Source organism: Ziziphus jujuba, chromosome 1 (genome assembly GCF_031755915.1).
Source record: "Ziziphus jujuba cultivar Dongzao chromosome 1, ASM3175591v1".
Taxonomy (NCBI): Eukaryota; Viridiplantae; Streptophyta; class Magnoliopsida; order Rosales; family Rhamnaceae; genus Ziziphus; species Ziziphus jujuba.
Window position 1 is genome coordinate 39,749,723 of NC_083379.1, and position 14,741 is coordinate 39,764,463.

General features: G+C 34.5%; 2 protein-coding genes across 5 annotated transcripts; one reads left to right on the forward strand and one right to left on the reverse strand.

Annotated features, from left to right (window-relative positions):
• Nucleotides 1-278: 278 nt before the first annotated feature.
• On the forward strand, nt 279-3,030 carry LOC107435495 (uncharacterized). The gene is made up of 4 exons (XM_060814258.1): nt 279-499; nt 1,045-1,685; nt 2,060-2,123; nt 2,972-3,030. The coding sequence occupies exons 1-4, from the start codon at nt 280-282 to the stop codon at nt 3,028-3,030; spliced, it is 984 nt and encodes a 327-aa protein (XP_060670241.1). The 5' UTR covers nt 279.
• A 4,382-nt stretch (nt 3,031-7,412) lies between these two features.
• On the reverse strand, nt 7,413-10,830 carry LOC107435509 (scarecrow-like protein 21). Of its 4 annotated transcripts, none has more exons than XM_016047143.4 (2): nt 10,646-10,830; nt 7,413-9,466 (listed from the first exon to the last, which is right to left on the reverse strand). In XM_016047143.4, the coding sequence occupies exon 2, from the start codon at nt 9,245-9,247 to the stop codon at nt 7,607-7,609; it is 1,641 nt and encodes a 546-aa protein (XP_015902629.2). In that variant the 5' UTR covers nt 9,248-9,466; nt 10,646-10,830; the 3' UTR covers nt 7,413-7,606. The 4 variants fall into 4 exon arrangements, with proteins under 4 accessions (XP_015902629.2, XP_015902630.2, XP_015902632.2 ...); XM_016047144.4 differs by lacking the exon at nt 10,646-10,830 and adding an exon at nt 10,453-10,584; XM_016047146.4 differs by lacking the exon at nt 10,646-10,830 and adding an exon at nt 10,468-10,581.
• Nucleotides 10,831-14,741: the final 3,911 nt, after the last annotated feature.

A 14,741-nucleotide genomic window follows, 5' to 3' on the forward strand; every position in this document is an offset into this window, starting at 1 on the left:
TAAATTGCAAAATAACAAATATCCATCAATGATGATCAACATTGGCTTTGATGATAATCCACAACGATAACAAATAATATTTTTTAATAATTAGCATGGTAGCTGGCTATGTGTGGCCATTCCCGCCGATAGCTCTAATAATATTTTTCTTTTTACTATTTACAAATAAAAAAAAAACATTTTTCTTTTTACTGTGCCATGAATATATGTATATATAGTTCTACATTGAGGGCAGAGAAAAACATAAATATATATATATATATATATAGAGAGAGAGAGATGCATAAAATATGGTTATCGTTGACGGAAAATATGAGGTGCAGTGGAAACATAATTACCGATGTGATTGGTCAGCCAGAAAGATGCAGAAAGAAAACAATGAGGTTGGCTTTGGCAAAGGAGAAGAAGAAGTTGGACAGTGAGCAGGTTGTTCATCTTCGAGGCAACCCAGCTCGCAATCTCAGTTACCGGGAAAACTACATACCAATATGGTTTAATGGTCAGTTTCCTCCCCTTCTTTCTTAGTTCAGCTTTTAAGACTTTGAACTTGGAAGCCTGTGCGTCGAACTATATATATATATATGTATAATAACTTCTCTCTGGTTTTTAGTAGTAAATGAACGTATGTACTAGTTTCACAAACTTTGCAAAGAATTACATAATTAAAGTAATATTTCTGTCAAAAAAATATTCTATATACTTTTTAATTAGCTATAATCGAAGTTATTTATAAGTATATTATGGATAATAAAACACATAAGTAATGATTTACCCAAAAAAAAAAAAAAAAAACAAAACAAACACGAGTAATGAACAAAAGGCATGATACTTGTTATGAAGGAAAATTTTGAAAGAATGAGAAGTTTTCCAAATTAGAAACAAGTTAAGAGAAATTGAATTTGCATTCTTAGTCTTCAAATTTAAAAATATTTAAGAGATAATTTGTTATAACTTGGGGAGGGAAATTTTATCCAAGTCAAGGTTTGAACTCCAAATGTCTTGGTATAATTTCAATGGTTTTTACCCTTCTTGCTTATAAATCAGAGCTGGACCCTGAAGACATATCAAGGAAAGTGGTAGAGATGATCGTCCAAAAAACATCAATGGAGGCCTCAAAGCCATCAAGAAGCAGGATCAAAAGTGTAATAAGGATACATTATCCTATTCAAATGATTGAAAGGTTTGAGAAGTACAGAGAGAAGGTAAAGATTATGGCATATGAGAGATACAAAAGGCACCTGAGAAGCACAGTAGATGGAAACGAGCTGTTAAGATTCTATCCCACAACCATGGCGTGTTACTCTGGAAATTACTCAAACCGGATTATCTCTCAATATGGTCTTTGCAGAGATCCCAAGTGTAGAGTGTGCACTATACTTGGATGTAATTTTCAAATGGAAAACATGCTGAAGAATGGGATTCCATTGAGTAGATACAGTGATCATCAGGTATTCATGAGGGATGATGATGATGAAAATACGATAAGGAATATTACAAGGTCGTCTGCGAAGAAGAAGAACATAAGAAGGGCGGTGATACTTTGCAGGACAATTGCAGGGATCATAGCCAACACTGTTAATGGTGGTGGTGACAATCTCAATAATGAATCTTTTTCGGTTCATGATAACACTTCAGATTGGTTGACAGTCCCAAATCCTAGTGCTCTACTTCCTTGTTTTGTTGTAGTTTTCACTACTTGATTCATAATCAATCAATAACTTTCAACTAATTCAAATTAATTTATTAGGAGCATTAATGTTGTTTCTTTTTGCTTTTATATATGTGTATATTTTTTTCCCTCATTTTTTCGCTGATCAAAAGTCCAAGACAAACACTTTTTGTTAAGGAAGTGTTTCAAAAACCACTTATTAGCTGTTTATAGTTTGATTAATTAATTGGTTAGTTGTTGGTGTGTTTAGTTAGCTAGTTACTAACCGATCTAGTAGCTTCTAATATGTGTATGCATATCGGCAAAAGTGAGAGGAAAAAAAAAAAAAAAAAAGCAGTTTTGGATTTTCATTTTTTTCTATCTAAATGTTGTAAGTTGTTTGCTTGTTAGGTATATAAACTAATTAGCAAGTTAAAAGAGAGGTGTGGGTGTGTGGAATCACAAACACCAAATTGTATGACGATAAAAAATTTAAAAAAATTGTGTTGGTATTTTATTTTTTTTCTTCAATTTTACAGTTATTTAGATATCTAACAAACTATAATTACCATTTAAAGTAAATAAACCACATACAATTAGATAAAAAAATCAATCATATTATAAAATGATACCATTTTATCTGTTTCTTTGACCATTTGAATTGGAAAGTTTATATATTCCTTTTTTGGATGCATTCATTATTTGCAAACTGATCCCTTGAAAGTATTAAAAAATTAGTGATAAAATTACTGAGCATATTTAGGTCTTAGATTTAATCAAATATGGCTGAAATCTCTATTCCTTTAGTTCAAATATATTGTAACTTTATAAAAGTAAAATAATAAGATCACAATCCACATTTTTTTTTTTTTTGGGGAGGAAAAATCGAGCTTTCTTTGAAACTAAAAGCGTTTAATTCAATTAAGAGGACAAAGCTCATATATAAAAAGGAAAATAGTACATGTATATGAAAAAATTGTTCTTGGAATAAGTTTCATGTATAAAATAGTAAGCATACATTGAAAAAAAGAAAAAAATCCCATAGGAATTGCCTACGCGCTGGGGCATAACCCAATGTGTCTCCAAGGGACCAAAAAAAAAAAAGGAAAAAGCCAAAAACAATAAATAATAGAAAAAAGACGAAAATTATTTGGAGCTTTTCCTAAGGGTAAAATCGTATAAAAATTGTCATGCTCTTAAAAGTTACCCATTTTAGTGGTTTTTGAGTGGAGCTGATTGTTTCCAAATTCTCAAACTGATGATCAAGACTACATATATGATACAAAATTGTTTTAAGTTGACCCATTTGTCTTTGCTCAACAGGGACTTTACAGTCACATTGTGGCCCAGATCTCCTCCGGAGCTCCAATCTTAATGTGTAACTGTATACTAAATTGTTCCATATATTTTTATGAATACTGTTAGTGTATATACTGACCAACACGAATAACAATATATTGAGTCAATTTTATTTTAAAACAATTTGATATTTTTAATATAGATTTACTAACTTTTTTAAAAAATAAATAATATAAAATTTGATAATTAATAAATATAATTTTAAATTTTAAATTTTAATACGATTACATTCCATGCTTTTTAACTCTTTATACAATCCAATCAAGATAGGAAGAGAAATTTCTGATGTTAACTATGATTTTAATTTGATTATATATATGTTTACAGTGTTAGAGCTAAATCAAATGCATGCTACTTTTGAAGCTTTTTTCTGTGTACCCGACAGTTTCAAATTAATATATATATATTTTTTCTTTTTCTTTTTCCTTTAAAGCTTACCCTGCTGGGAATGGTGGGCTTTCCATTATTGGACAAGATATCTTCAACTCCGAAGCAGCCATTTTGTTTGTTTTTGAAAGAGAGATTTTGATGTTGAAGATGTAAGAGAGAATTTAGACAGCAAACGAATGGTGTAGCATTGTAGGTTCGTCCAAGTCTGAAATAAATGGTACCGACAGTTTGTCGAAGTCTTAATCAAATAACCGTTGGAGCTGGAATGTATATAGTAGGCGGTTATGGTGGGTGAATTTTAACGAAGAGAAACCTCAACGTTTAAGAAAATAAGAAATAAAAATAAATAAAATAAAATAAACAAACTACTTCAAATATTATACATCATTAGTGAATTTTATGGAGAACAATTTTCAAAAGATATTCTATCATATAAACATTGTGGAATATCATTCTAATTCTCATGTCACATCGATTTTAATGAACAAAATGATTAAAGATGCTATTACTTAAAAAAAAAAAAAATGAATTACATTTTATCTAAAATTATATAATATAATAATTTTTTAAAAAAATTAACATTTAAAAAATAAAAATTTAAGGATATTTGAATTTTTTAGGTTTTTTTTATTTTTTTATTTTTTATCATATTTGTTTTTTTATAGTTATCAAAATGGTTTAAAAATATTAAGGGAAAAAAATGTCGCACTGCTTCAAATAGGTTTCATCAGTTACCTGCATATAAATACATGTATATTATTTAAATAGAAAAATAAAAAATAAAAAATAAAAATTCAGAAAGCACCTCAGGGGCCCAAGTGTCACGGTCCTACATTTTATGCAGCGGAATAGACCGTGCGGCGCCAAGACTCTCCAGTCATGGCCAGCCTTTTCACTATCCGAGTTCATATATCGACCCATCTGATACCAATTGTATGCTCATGAGGTTCCCATAGTCGTCATGGCTCATGTCGCTCAGCAAGCTAGCCCGATGGCCTTGCGCCCACTCGGTAGCTTGTTACTCAATCTTGTGCCAAGATCTAGCCAGCAACCCATCTCTTCACTCGGGCCTTGGTCCATGCACATCTCGAATAGCATCCGACCCTAGAGCATGCACACCAGCATCATGCCAACATGCCCTCAGGGTAGCAACACAAGGTTGGAAGCCCACATATGAATGTCACCCGATGGCACGGTGTCGCCCCGTCCGTGCCTATTTGGCTTCCGACCCTCTTGAGCGAGGCAGAACCCGAGCCCCCGCTCATTGGCACATTTGCCACAACTTTGTAACAAAGGCCTACGTGTGTTCTTGGCATAGCCGATAGAAAACGGCATAGCGAATGCTACACTTAGCCTCTGACACAGGAGTGACGCGCAATACCAGCTCATAGCGCCTACCGGTACTGTCCTCGGGACTCCCTGTCCCTCGGAGACATAAGACCACCTCCGTGGCACTTTATGTCCGCCCCATGGCTTGCCGTCGCCCATGGGAAGCTCGCTTAGCCCAAGCTCGAAGCCGGAGCCGGGGGCCGTGGAGAGCCAACACGGACCACCCCCCTAAAGAGCTTATTGAGCCATTTCCTTTCTGGCACCCATAGATATCACTTTGTGCGAGGAATCATAATGGGGTTTTCTCTAGCAAACCTTCACATCTTGGCTTGCCATTCGATATGCACCATCCTAGTGACATTCTTAAGAACTTCCCACGGCCCGGGATCGAAGATCCCGACCTTCAAATATTTACGAAAATGCCACTAAACCATTCTAAAGGTGCGGACCGTTACACAAGGCCCCATCCCTTTTGTGTTTGCTCACTATTTTGTCTTCTTTTCTCCGTACAATGGCAGTTCTCCTTTTACAACATCCAAAAAGGGCCAACATCTTTTTTACTGTAATATACTATTAGCTTCTCCTTTTGTCATTTGATTTTTATTTTTTTATTTTTACTGTTACATCATAACCATGTTCACTTAAGGTAATGAGCTAGTTTGAGGCTGTATTAATTATAATTATGTTGAAGTTGGAATATTACTTTGAGGTTGCTTAGGGAAAAAGTGTAACACTAGTGCAACGATTAAAACTGAATGGAGTTTATACCTGTCCAGCAGATTAGAAGCAGTACATGTAGCTTATGTGACAATTTGTTTATGCATAAAAACTTCACAAAGAAAAATTTATTATGACAGTATGGTTTTAATCACTCAACTCTAAAAGTAAATATTAATTAACAGGTGTGAAAAACAAAAGATTGAACCTATAACTAAAAAATGACGAATATAGGGATTTGCATGAAGAAACAGTGAGACAAAATTGAAACAGCTAGTATTCCAAAGATTTGTATGTATGTATGCATGTCAGAGACTTGTGGGGGAAGGGAAATACAACGTTGGACGATAATTCAAAGTATTTCAAAAGATGCCTGAGCATAAGAAATTAGAAAAGGTGGTATTCAATTTATATACACTACTCTAATTTAAAGATATAATATGAGCAGATAAGCTAGAGAGAGAAAGAGAGTGAGTGATAGGGGGAGATACAGATGCATGCAATTTGTTTGTGGTTGAAGATGAGGGAGACTATGAATTGTAACATTGAGGTGGTGCTGAGTATTTAATGTTATAGCCAGTCCAAGTCACCAACTGAGTTTCCCAGAAAACTACACACCAACATGGCTTTATTGTTAGCATTTACTGCTCTGAGACATCGAAATAAACATTCATGAGTTATGTGGAATTACGCTCGGTACTTTCTGGTCCTTTTGGTGCAGTTTGCATAAAGGTTAGCTAGCCCGTTGATTATATAAGTACAGAGTTGAGGAGAAAATATGTCAAACCAGAAGTTTTAGGAGGCCCTGTATATCTGTAACTGAAATAACAATAGTTTTTCTCACCCAGTTGTAATACGAAGATATTGAAAAAGTATACCTAAATAAATGGACATTATTATACATATATGTAATAATGTGTGTATGTGTAGGTGTGTGTGTGTGTGCTGCGCGCGCAAACTGGGTCAAAATGTTTAAGAACAAAGTCTAATTATCAGCATAAATCCTATTTCCACCCAATTCCAGAGGAATGCTTGTTGATCAATTTGTGACATCTAGTTTACAGGGAACTCAATTACTTGTTTCTAAAACTTCTTCTTATCTTTCTTTACTCGTATTCAGAGCTAGAAGGTGGAAATGTGTCAAGGAAAGTCATAGAGATGATTATCCAAAGAGCATCAAGCTGAATCAAAAGGGCCTTGAAGATGCATTACCCAATAGAAATGATTGAAAGGTTTGAGAAGTACATAGAGAAGGTGAAGAAGATGACCTGTAAGAGATGCATGGGACAACCAAGAAGCAAAGAAGATGGATACATGATGTTAAGATTCTATAGCACAACCATAGCTTGTTGCAGTGGAAACTCAAAGCACAACTCTGATCTTTGTAAAGATCCCACATGTAGAGTCTCCAGGATCCTTCGATGCTATTTTCAAACAGAAACACTTAAAAGAATGGGATTCAATTTAGTAGATACAACGAGGTTATCAGTGAAAATACAATAACCTTTACACAGAAAAAATATCACAAGGAGGATGGTTATGGTTTGCAGGGCTATTACAGGGATCGTGGTCAATATCACTGGTGAGGAACTTAATGAATCTTAACTGATTACAGCTCAGATTGTTTAATAGTGACAAATCCCAATGCTATACTTCCTAGTTTTGTTGTAGTTTTCACTTTACATATATCATTCAAATGGAGCACGCATGTTTATGGTTTTAATTTACAATGAGGATAATATGCACATTACGTTTGTATAGAAGTATGTCAAACTTAGATTGCTCTAACACACACTCCCTTTGTTACATATTCTGTAAAAAAAAGTTCTTATGCCATCCAATCCGCAATGTATTTGTCAGCCACTACTGATACTATTGACATTAAATATCACTTTGGAATCAGAATTTTTATATTCATTGCTAGAGTTAAATGAAACTAAGATTTAAAAGCTGAACAACAAAAACAAGATATGGAAAAAGGCTAATTGTCACTAGGTGAAAAGAAAACAACTTTGTAATGTTATTACACTATTAAAAGTAATCTCTGCCAGAAAAGGAGGAAAAGAAAAACTAAAAATAATACTGGAAGACATTTTATAGGATGAGGTTCTACCTCAAGGAACCACCTGAGAACTATGTATATTTGTGTATTTCTATCAGCTTTCACCTCCAAGCACAAGAGGTAACCAGAGCCTTATTCATCCAGCCAAGGTATAGAGCTCCATCCCTCTCCTCAAGTGTAAAGTTTTCACTGTAATTTTTCAGTAGTGCTTTTATAGTAGCATTTACTATGGAGCTTAACGGATAAGGTGTATACCCAGCCATCATAAACCGTGATCTCCATTTTCCGAGAGGCTCATGACGTTCTACTCTTTCAGCTCCCTCACAAGCTATTATGTTGACAATTTCGCGTGCCAGACAGTGTTGTTCAACACTGATTCGCTCCCTTTTATCCCTCGGCATGGCTACATCAATTGATTCAAAAACAGCCATGTAATAGTTCAGTGTCTCAAGAACACGAGGAAAGAAAGGGGCTGTATTGGTATTACATTCTTGCTCAACAAGGGTCACCACTTTTGGTGACAAGCTTTTAACCAGCCTCAACAGCCTGTCCCGATGGTTTTGACTACTTACACTTTCATCTGGCATGTGGTGCAGCATCAAAGCAAAATTCACTGCCAGTGCCTCACCGGGTTGGATTCGAAGATCCTCGAGTTGAACCTCTGAACCAGAAATTCCAACACCATGGAACTCAAATGGTACCTTACATGACTTTGCAATACTTGATAATCTCTGGCCCACAACATCAAGCCCCCCTCCTCGTGCATAAGCTGATGTGGAATCATCAATGCCTGTGATCCTAATCCGTGGGGGACCCCCAGGTCGAGTTGCAAGAGCATGTATCAAAATGATCCACTGGGTGCCCTGAGCAATCTGAAAATCAATTATATGAACCATACTTTCATCCTTCACGGCTTCAGCTATTGCACCATTTGCTGACATATACCCAAATTTGAAGTATGGGCAGACTTCGTAGAGTAAGTGCATGTATGAGAGGAGTTCAGCACCAGCAGGCTCTTTGCATCTTAGGGCTTTATAGATAGAACTCCCTGAAGAGGCCAACCTTGCAACTAGCCCTTCCAATATGTAAGCTCCTAAACGTTGGAGTGGCTCTCCAGAAACTGATACCATCTGACGTAACTCGGTTATCAACCATTCTGTTGTCACCATATCATTGTCAGCTAGTGCTTTCACACACGCACAAAGCACCCCTTTCAAGTCGCCTCTAGTGATCATCTCTGCTATTTGTCTCCAGCTCTCTGCTTGTAATGATTGTGCATAAGACCCAACCTCGTTTGTCACAGTGAATGTGTCAAGGATTTCAGAATCAGTTCCCAGCATAGCTGTTTCCAATTCCCTTATCTTGTGCCTCAGGTCATCTATATCATCTGTTAAGCATGACTGACTGGGTGGAGAGGCACAAGCATTATCAGGATAGTAATGCTTGTCCAAAGGGTATGACTGCGCATCTTGCTGTGATTCTGGGCTGCCATCAGAAGAAAAACTTACAGAAGACGAAGTATTATGAACAGGGTTACAATTGGTTTTAGAGGATGATTCAAGGGTGCAGTACTGCCCAAAAGCATGAGCTGACAGATGGATTCCTTGGCTAACTTCATCAGAGCTTGTGCGGTGTTCTAGATTCTGGATGGGAGGCCAATAATAGGACTCTGGCTCCTCCACTGACTGCTCAAAGGACTTATGAGAGCAATTTGGAATTCTGTGGTTCTTTGATGTATGCATATTGAGGGTTGCCACTTCCTTGATTATTCACAACCAACTGAAAGCTAGTAGCCCAAAGTAATACTCTGAAATTGTCTTAGCACTGTTGTTTCCAAACTTGACTGTCAGCTCTTGTGAATAGCAAACTTTAGCCGATTCATATTATGCAGTACCATCATATTGCTGATTATAGAATAAACTTAGCTTGGCATGTACTGGTTATCAAAAAAGCTGCATATCCTGCAAGAAAAGTAATAGCATAATTAGAAGCTATCATAAAAGCAAGCATTGCACGAGAGATTAGTTATGTGCACATGGTTGTAGGGCCAGGGGACTAAAATCCATGTATGTCAGCCTTAAAACCAACAAATGGATAGCTGAGAATTATAGTTCTGGTTCCATAGGCTACTGGATCTTCCTACGGCCTTAGCATCACTTGGACTTATGTATTCATCATCTCTCTTCTATCCTTTTTATTTTTTTCCTTGAAGAAGGAATAAATCAAGGGAATTATAGTGGATAAAGCTAGTAGGTAGCTCATAAATTCTCTTTGATTTGAAAAGGGGGAAAACCGAAATTTAAATAGTTGTTGAAGAAAAGAAAAGGAAAAGAAGAAAAAAAGGTAAAAACAGAACTTTGAGGGAACGAATTAACAGATCCGAGAATAAAACTCTGCTTTTACTCATCACTTTGACGAATTAAACCCCAAGAATTCATTCTAATTGACAGCCAACTGACTATAAAATCAGTACCCGTCACCTTAAGAAAATAAAAGAATGGAAGAAAAATAAAAATTAGAGAAGAAGAAAAGGAAGCGATACAAGAATTCATTGAAACAAACTCACAAGTTGAATAATCTAAGCCTTGACATTTAGCCTCAGCACAAATTATCAAGAATATATCTCATACAAGCAAACAGTTAAGCAAAACATATAAAAAGACAAATAGAGAGAGCTTCAAGGAGGCTTGGACGTGCTATTCTAGAGTCATCATCAAAGTTTCATTTAATGAATAAAAAATCAGAGCAAAAAGAATGAAAAAAGTCCACCAAGCTGAAACCAAGCAAAAATTTCCCACCTTTTTCACATCTTAAACACTCATCTATCCAACCAACCATGTAAAGATGGTCACCTCTTAATAAACAAATTCATGCTTCAAATACCAGTTCAAAGCTACCAAAACTTTCAAACAAAAAAAAAAAAAAAAACACAGTAAATTGCACTTACTCATACTAAACATACCCACAATCTCATTAAATATAGGCAAATGGTGCTGAAACCTTAAGAAACAAGTGAATCAATCATTGCTTCAAAGAATCTTACTCGAAAACAGAAAAAAAGGATAACATGTGCAACTAGAAATTCGGTGGAAAACCATTTGTATTTAAAAATCAAAATTACTGGGTTTTTTTTGACTTACCATGATGGATGATAATTACACTCTCCAGATTCGTGTTCTTGCTCAGGTGAAAATGCAAGCTGTTGTTGAAACATGAGATCACCCAACCACCTGGAAGATAAATTTGCTTCCGATGATATAAGCTTTTTACAAAAAGAAAAAGACCTTATTCTTTTACAGAATTACATTGCTGCACCTGACATGACATCGGACAAAGATTTATACATCTATTTTTGCTATTATTATTATTATGTTCCACTTACCCTTTTTATTTGATTAATTTAAAAGAGCAAAAAAACCATTAATTGTTGTCAACTCAAGACCCCTAACCCAATATTAAAGGTCAAAAAAAAAAAAAAAAAACGTAATAGTGAGTAGCCGAACCCAAGTTGGAATAACTTGATCAACCCCGTTGTATAATTTCTCATTTGATAATTGTTGACTTGAATAAAGTATTTTAGAGTTCATTTAGAAGATGACTATCTTCTATATATCTAATCAATCTTACATTTGAAAAGAGACAAGGATTCGCATCACAAACAAAGACAGAGTCAACCTCTGAGGTCGGCAAGTTTTGCTTATATTGTCTAACTCATACAACAAATCTTAGATTAATCTTTTTTTTTTTTTTTCATGTATTCCAGTAACCCAAAGTAACTCTTTCAAAATTGATATAGTTTATGGCCTCCAAATCAAAGTTTCACAAACAGAACTAGTTGAAAAGAGCAAAGGCCAAAACCCAAAAACAACTAAAAATAATGCAAATAGTTTTAGAAATAAGTTTTTTTTTTTTTTTTCCTAGATTATTGTTCTTATCTTACTGTTCTATGTCTGATGCCCAAGTTGGTTATATGAATCATATATTAACAGCAAAAACAGGCCTATAAAGCATCTAGTACCTAAAATTTCAGATAGGGGTATTTTAGTCCGAGAAATGTTTTGGCTCAGGGATTGGCTTTCTGGATTGATATGTGACCGTAAAATAAAAAGTTGAGTTCCAACGTGGGGGCTGACCCACACGGTTTAAGCAGTCAAACTCAAATCAAGCTTCTTTTCTTTCCACTTCATATTTTATTTTTCTTTGGTTATGAAATCTACATCAACTTCCACCTCCACTATTGTTTCCTTATACTTCATCACTTTTGTTATTGAATAAATATTACCATGTATCTACTTTCTTCTTATTATTATTTTTATTTTTATTTTTGTATAAACGATAGTTTTATTTTTTTTATTGAACTTGGAATTAGAGGTTGGCTCTCACTATCACTATGAATTAGGTAAAACTCATGCCTCTCCAACCATTTTATGACGAATTATAGGAAGAGACAAACAAAATAAATAAATAAATAAAGTTGTGGCATTTTTTATAGTCTAAGCGTAGACTTTGTGGCATTCTTTATAGTCTAAGCATAGACTTTGTGGCATTTAAGATCAGCTAACCCATGCCTTTGAAAAAAAAAAAAAAAAAAAAACAAAAAAAGGGCTACCCCATATCAATTTGTTGTAGACGTGTAATTAATTACTCCAATTGATGAGGAATACTAGCACCCATTAATCTCTACCAATCTGAGGTTAGGTGCCAGCTTTTTCACGAAACTTTCATTCATGGGTCATACTTTAATTAATGTGTCTTTATAATCATATGTATATATTTAGTTTGAGAGGCCAATGAAAAAAGAGAACCATAATGCTCTAATGTCATTGTTAAGCATCATTCGAGCATATGATGACCATCTCCCTCGTGTTTCCACATACCCCTTTTACTTGTATAAACAAGAACACTTGGCTTCAATACTATCACAAACTAAAACCCAACTCCTTTTTAACATCTTTGTGCAAAATATACAGTATGTAAAACTTGGTATAGCAAAATAATGGGCATAAGAATAATCCAAAAAATATACAGTATGTAAAACTTGGTATAGCAAAATGATGAAGCTTGACTTTCATTTTTCATATTTTCTCTCCCAATGTGGTTTTTTTCCAACCAAACACAGCGCCTTGTGGAGGGGGATTGACATTTTAATTCTCTGGGAAAAGTGACTTCTCTAAAATGCAAAAGGCAAAAGGATAATCAAATTCGCCTTTTATGTGTAGTACGTGAAAATCCTGTTCTCAAACTGTGAAAAGTAACGTTGGCCTTTTCTTTTGCAAAGACTATCAGATTGGGGGAAAGTGGGTTGAACTTCCCCTTTTTTCTTTTTTCTTTTTTTCAAAATTTGTGCCTTTCTTTATGGTTTCAAGAAGCTTGAATTATGCAACTCAAGAGTCATAAAATTCACATCAGTATTGCGTCATGAAGATGTAAAACATAGTTTTTTTTTTTTTTTTTTTTTTGGGGGGGGGCGCTTGGAGACAATTGGTGCTCTGGATTTTTCTTATTTTGTTTGTCAAAAATATGTATCAGACAACCAATTCAATCTTCTAGGCAGAGTTGTGACAATAAATTTTTGGTTAGAATAATATTAATTTTCAAGATAATTTTTGATACAATGCTCCAAACGAGGAGTATGGTTCTCACTTATCAAAAACCTGTTTGTTGAACGAGAAAGTCAAGCCTTTGTGGCCCATTTACGAAAGAAAATCTAGCAATGGCCGTAGTGCTGATCCTCGAGTCTGAAAGAGAAGCAATGTACATCAAGCAAACATTCTATATCAGCCAATGCAAGCCAAAGAGGAAGTCAGAACCTATTAACGAGCAAAAGATCACTTTTTTTCCTATATAAAACAACATCATCTTTGTCTTTTGTTTAGTAAGTCAAATCTCTCTCTCTCTCTCTCTCTGTGCAACGTCCTGATCAAGCGTAAGAATAGCATCAGAAAATTTCTATTAATATTTTTATGAGGAAAAATTGATGCCCTTTTGAAGGTGTCTGTGTAATTTGTTCAAAGTTAACCATATCGAAGACTTTTAGCACCAAGGACCCATTTAATATATTATAAAATTGATTGGGCTTTGCGACTTGCTAAGACTAGAAAATTAACATTCGTTTCAAGAGAGAAAAAAAAAAATTTCCAAATAAAGTTGCAATCTCACGTTGGTGACGTTGATGAGGTTAACTAATTGGACGTGACTGATATTTTACCACATATATTAAAACAATGCAGACGAAATTTTGTCAGAGCAATTGCAATTTCAAGATGACTTTGGAAACATATGATTTTTTTTTAGACTAGAATGTGACAACATCTTAAAGTGGATACAAAATATTGGAAAAAGAGTAATAAGATTTAATTACCAGAGTCATTGAGTCAATATCTCATGGAAAGAGGCCCTTAACATAAGGTGTAATCAAGTCGATAAGTCAAGACAAGAAGTAGATGAACAAAAATATTACAACATTAGGAGAATCTAAATTCTAAAGGAGCTATCCTTGAAAGACCCCAACAATAATAGTATATATTTATTAAGAAAATTTATTATATATATACATATATACATTATATAAAAAAAAAAAAATTATCAAATCCATAATATTTATTGAGAACTCTTCTTATAATGGTTGAATTTTCTTTTTGATGTTTTAATAGAGTTGAATCTATATTTTAAAATTAAGTTTATGGGATTTAATCTGGTTTTTAGTATAACAAAAAGATGCCCTATAAATTTATATGCAACTTCTTGAATATATGACCTTTCGTTCAAAACATGGCGATTTAGCTTAAGACAGCAGTTGACCGTATATTTTCCACCTAGAAAATTGTTATAACGTGAAATATGTGATACAAGGTCAAGGTACCATTCAACTGCTAACGTATTTTAACTTGATAGAAGACTAGAATACTTGTTAAACAAGTCAATCATTTTGTACCCGATTATTATATACAGGGAGGTGAAGTACCAACAACACTAAAGGAACCAATATTTTATCTTAAATTAGTTTCACGTTTGGACTGAATTAAATTGCTTGTCCTTAGCTACTACTAGGCAATAAATCTGTAATTGTGCTTAACATTTATGCTTTGGCCCATGTGGTAGAAAACCCATTATTATCATTTTCTTAAAACAATGACAAGCCCATGTGATGACTGATGAGAATGGTCCACATTCACAAAATGACTACATTCATTTTCTCCACACATATACAGACAAAACAGAAGAAGCAAAAACAGA

Bases quoted from the DNA above. Each gene is read 5' to 3' on its own strand.
- LOC107435495 (XM_060814258.1), top strand. From the start codon at position 280: ATGCATAAAATATGGTTATCGTTGACGGAAAATATGAGGTGCAGTGGA. The intron at 500-1,044 runs GTCAGTTTCCTC...CTTATAAATCAG, and splicing joins CATACCAATATGGTTTAATG to AGCTGGACCCTGAAGACATA. The intron at 1,686-2,059 runs GTTTTCACTACT...TTTGCTTGTTAG, and splicing joins TACTTCCTTGTTTTGTTGTA to GTATATAAACTAATTAGCAA.
- LOC107435509 (XM_016047143.4), bottom strand. From the start codon at position 9,247: ATGCATACATCAAAGAACCACAGAATTCCAAATTGCTCTCATAAGTCC.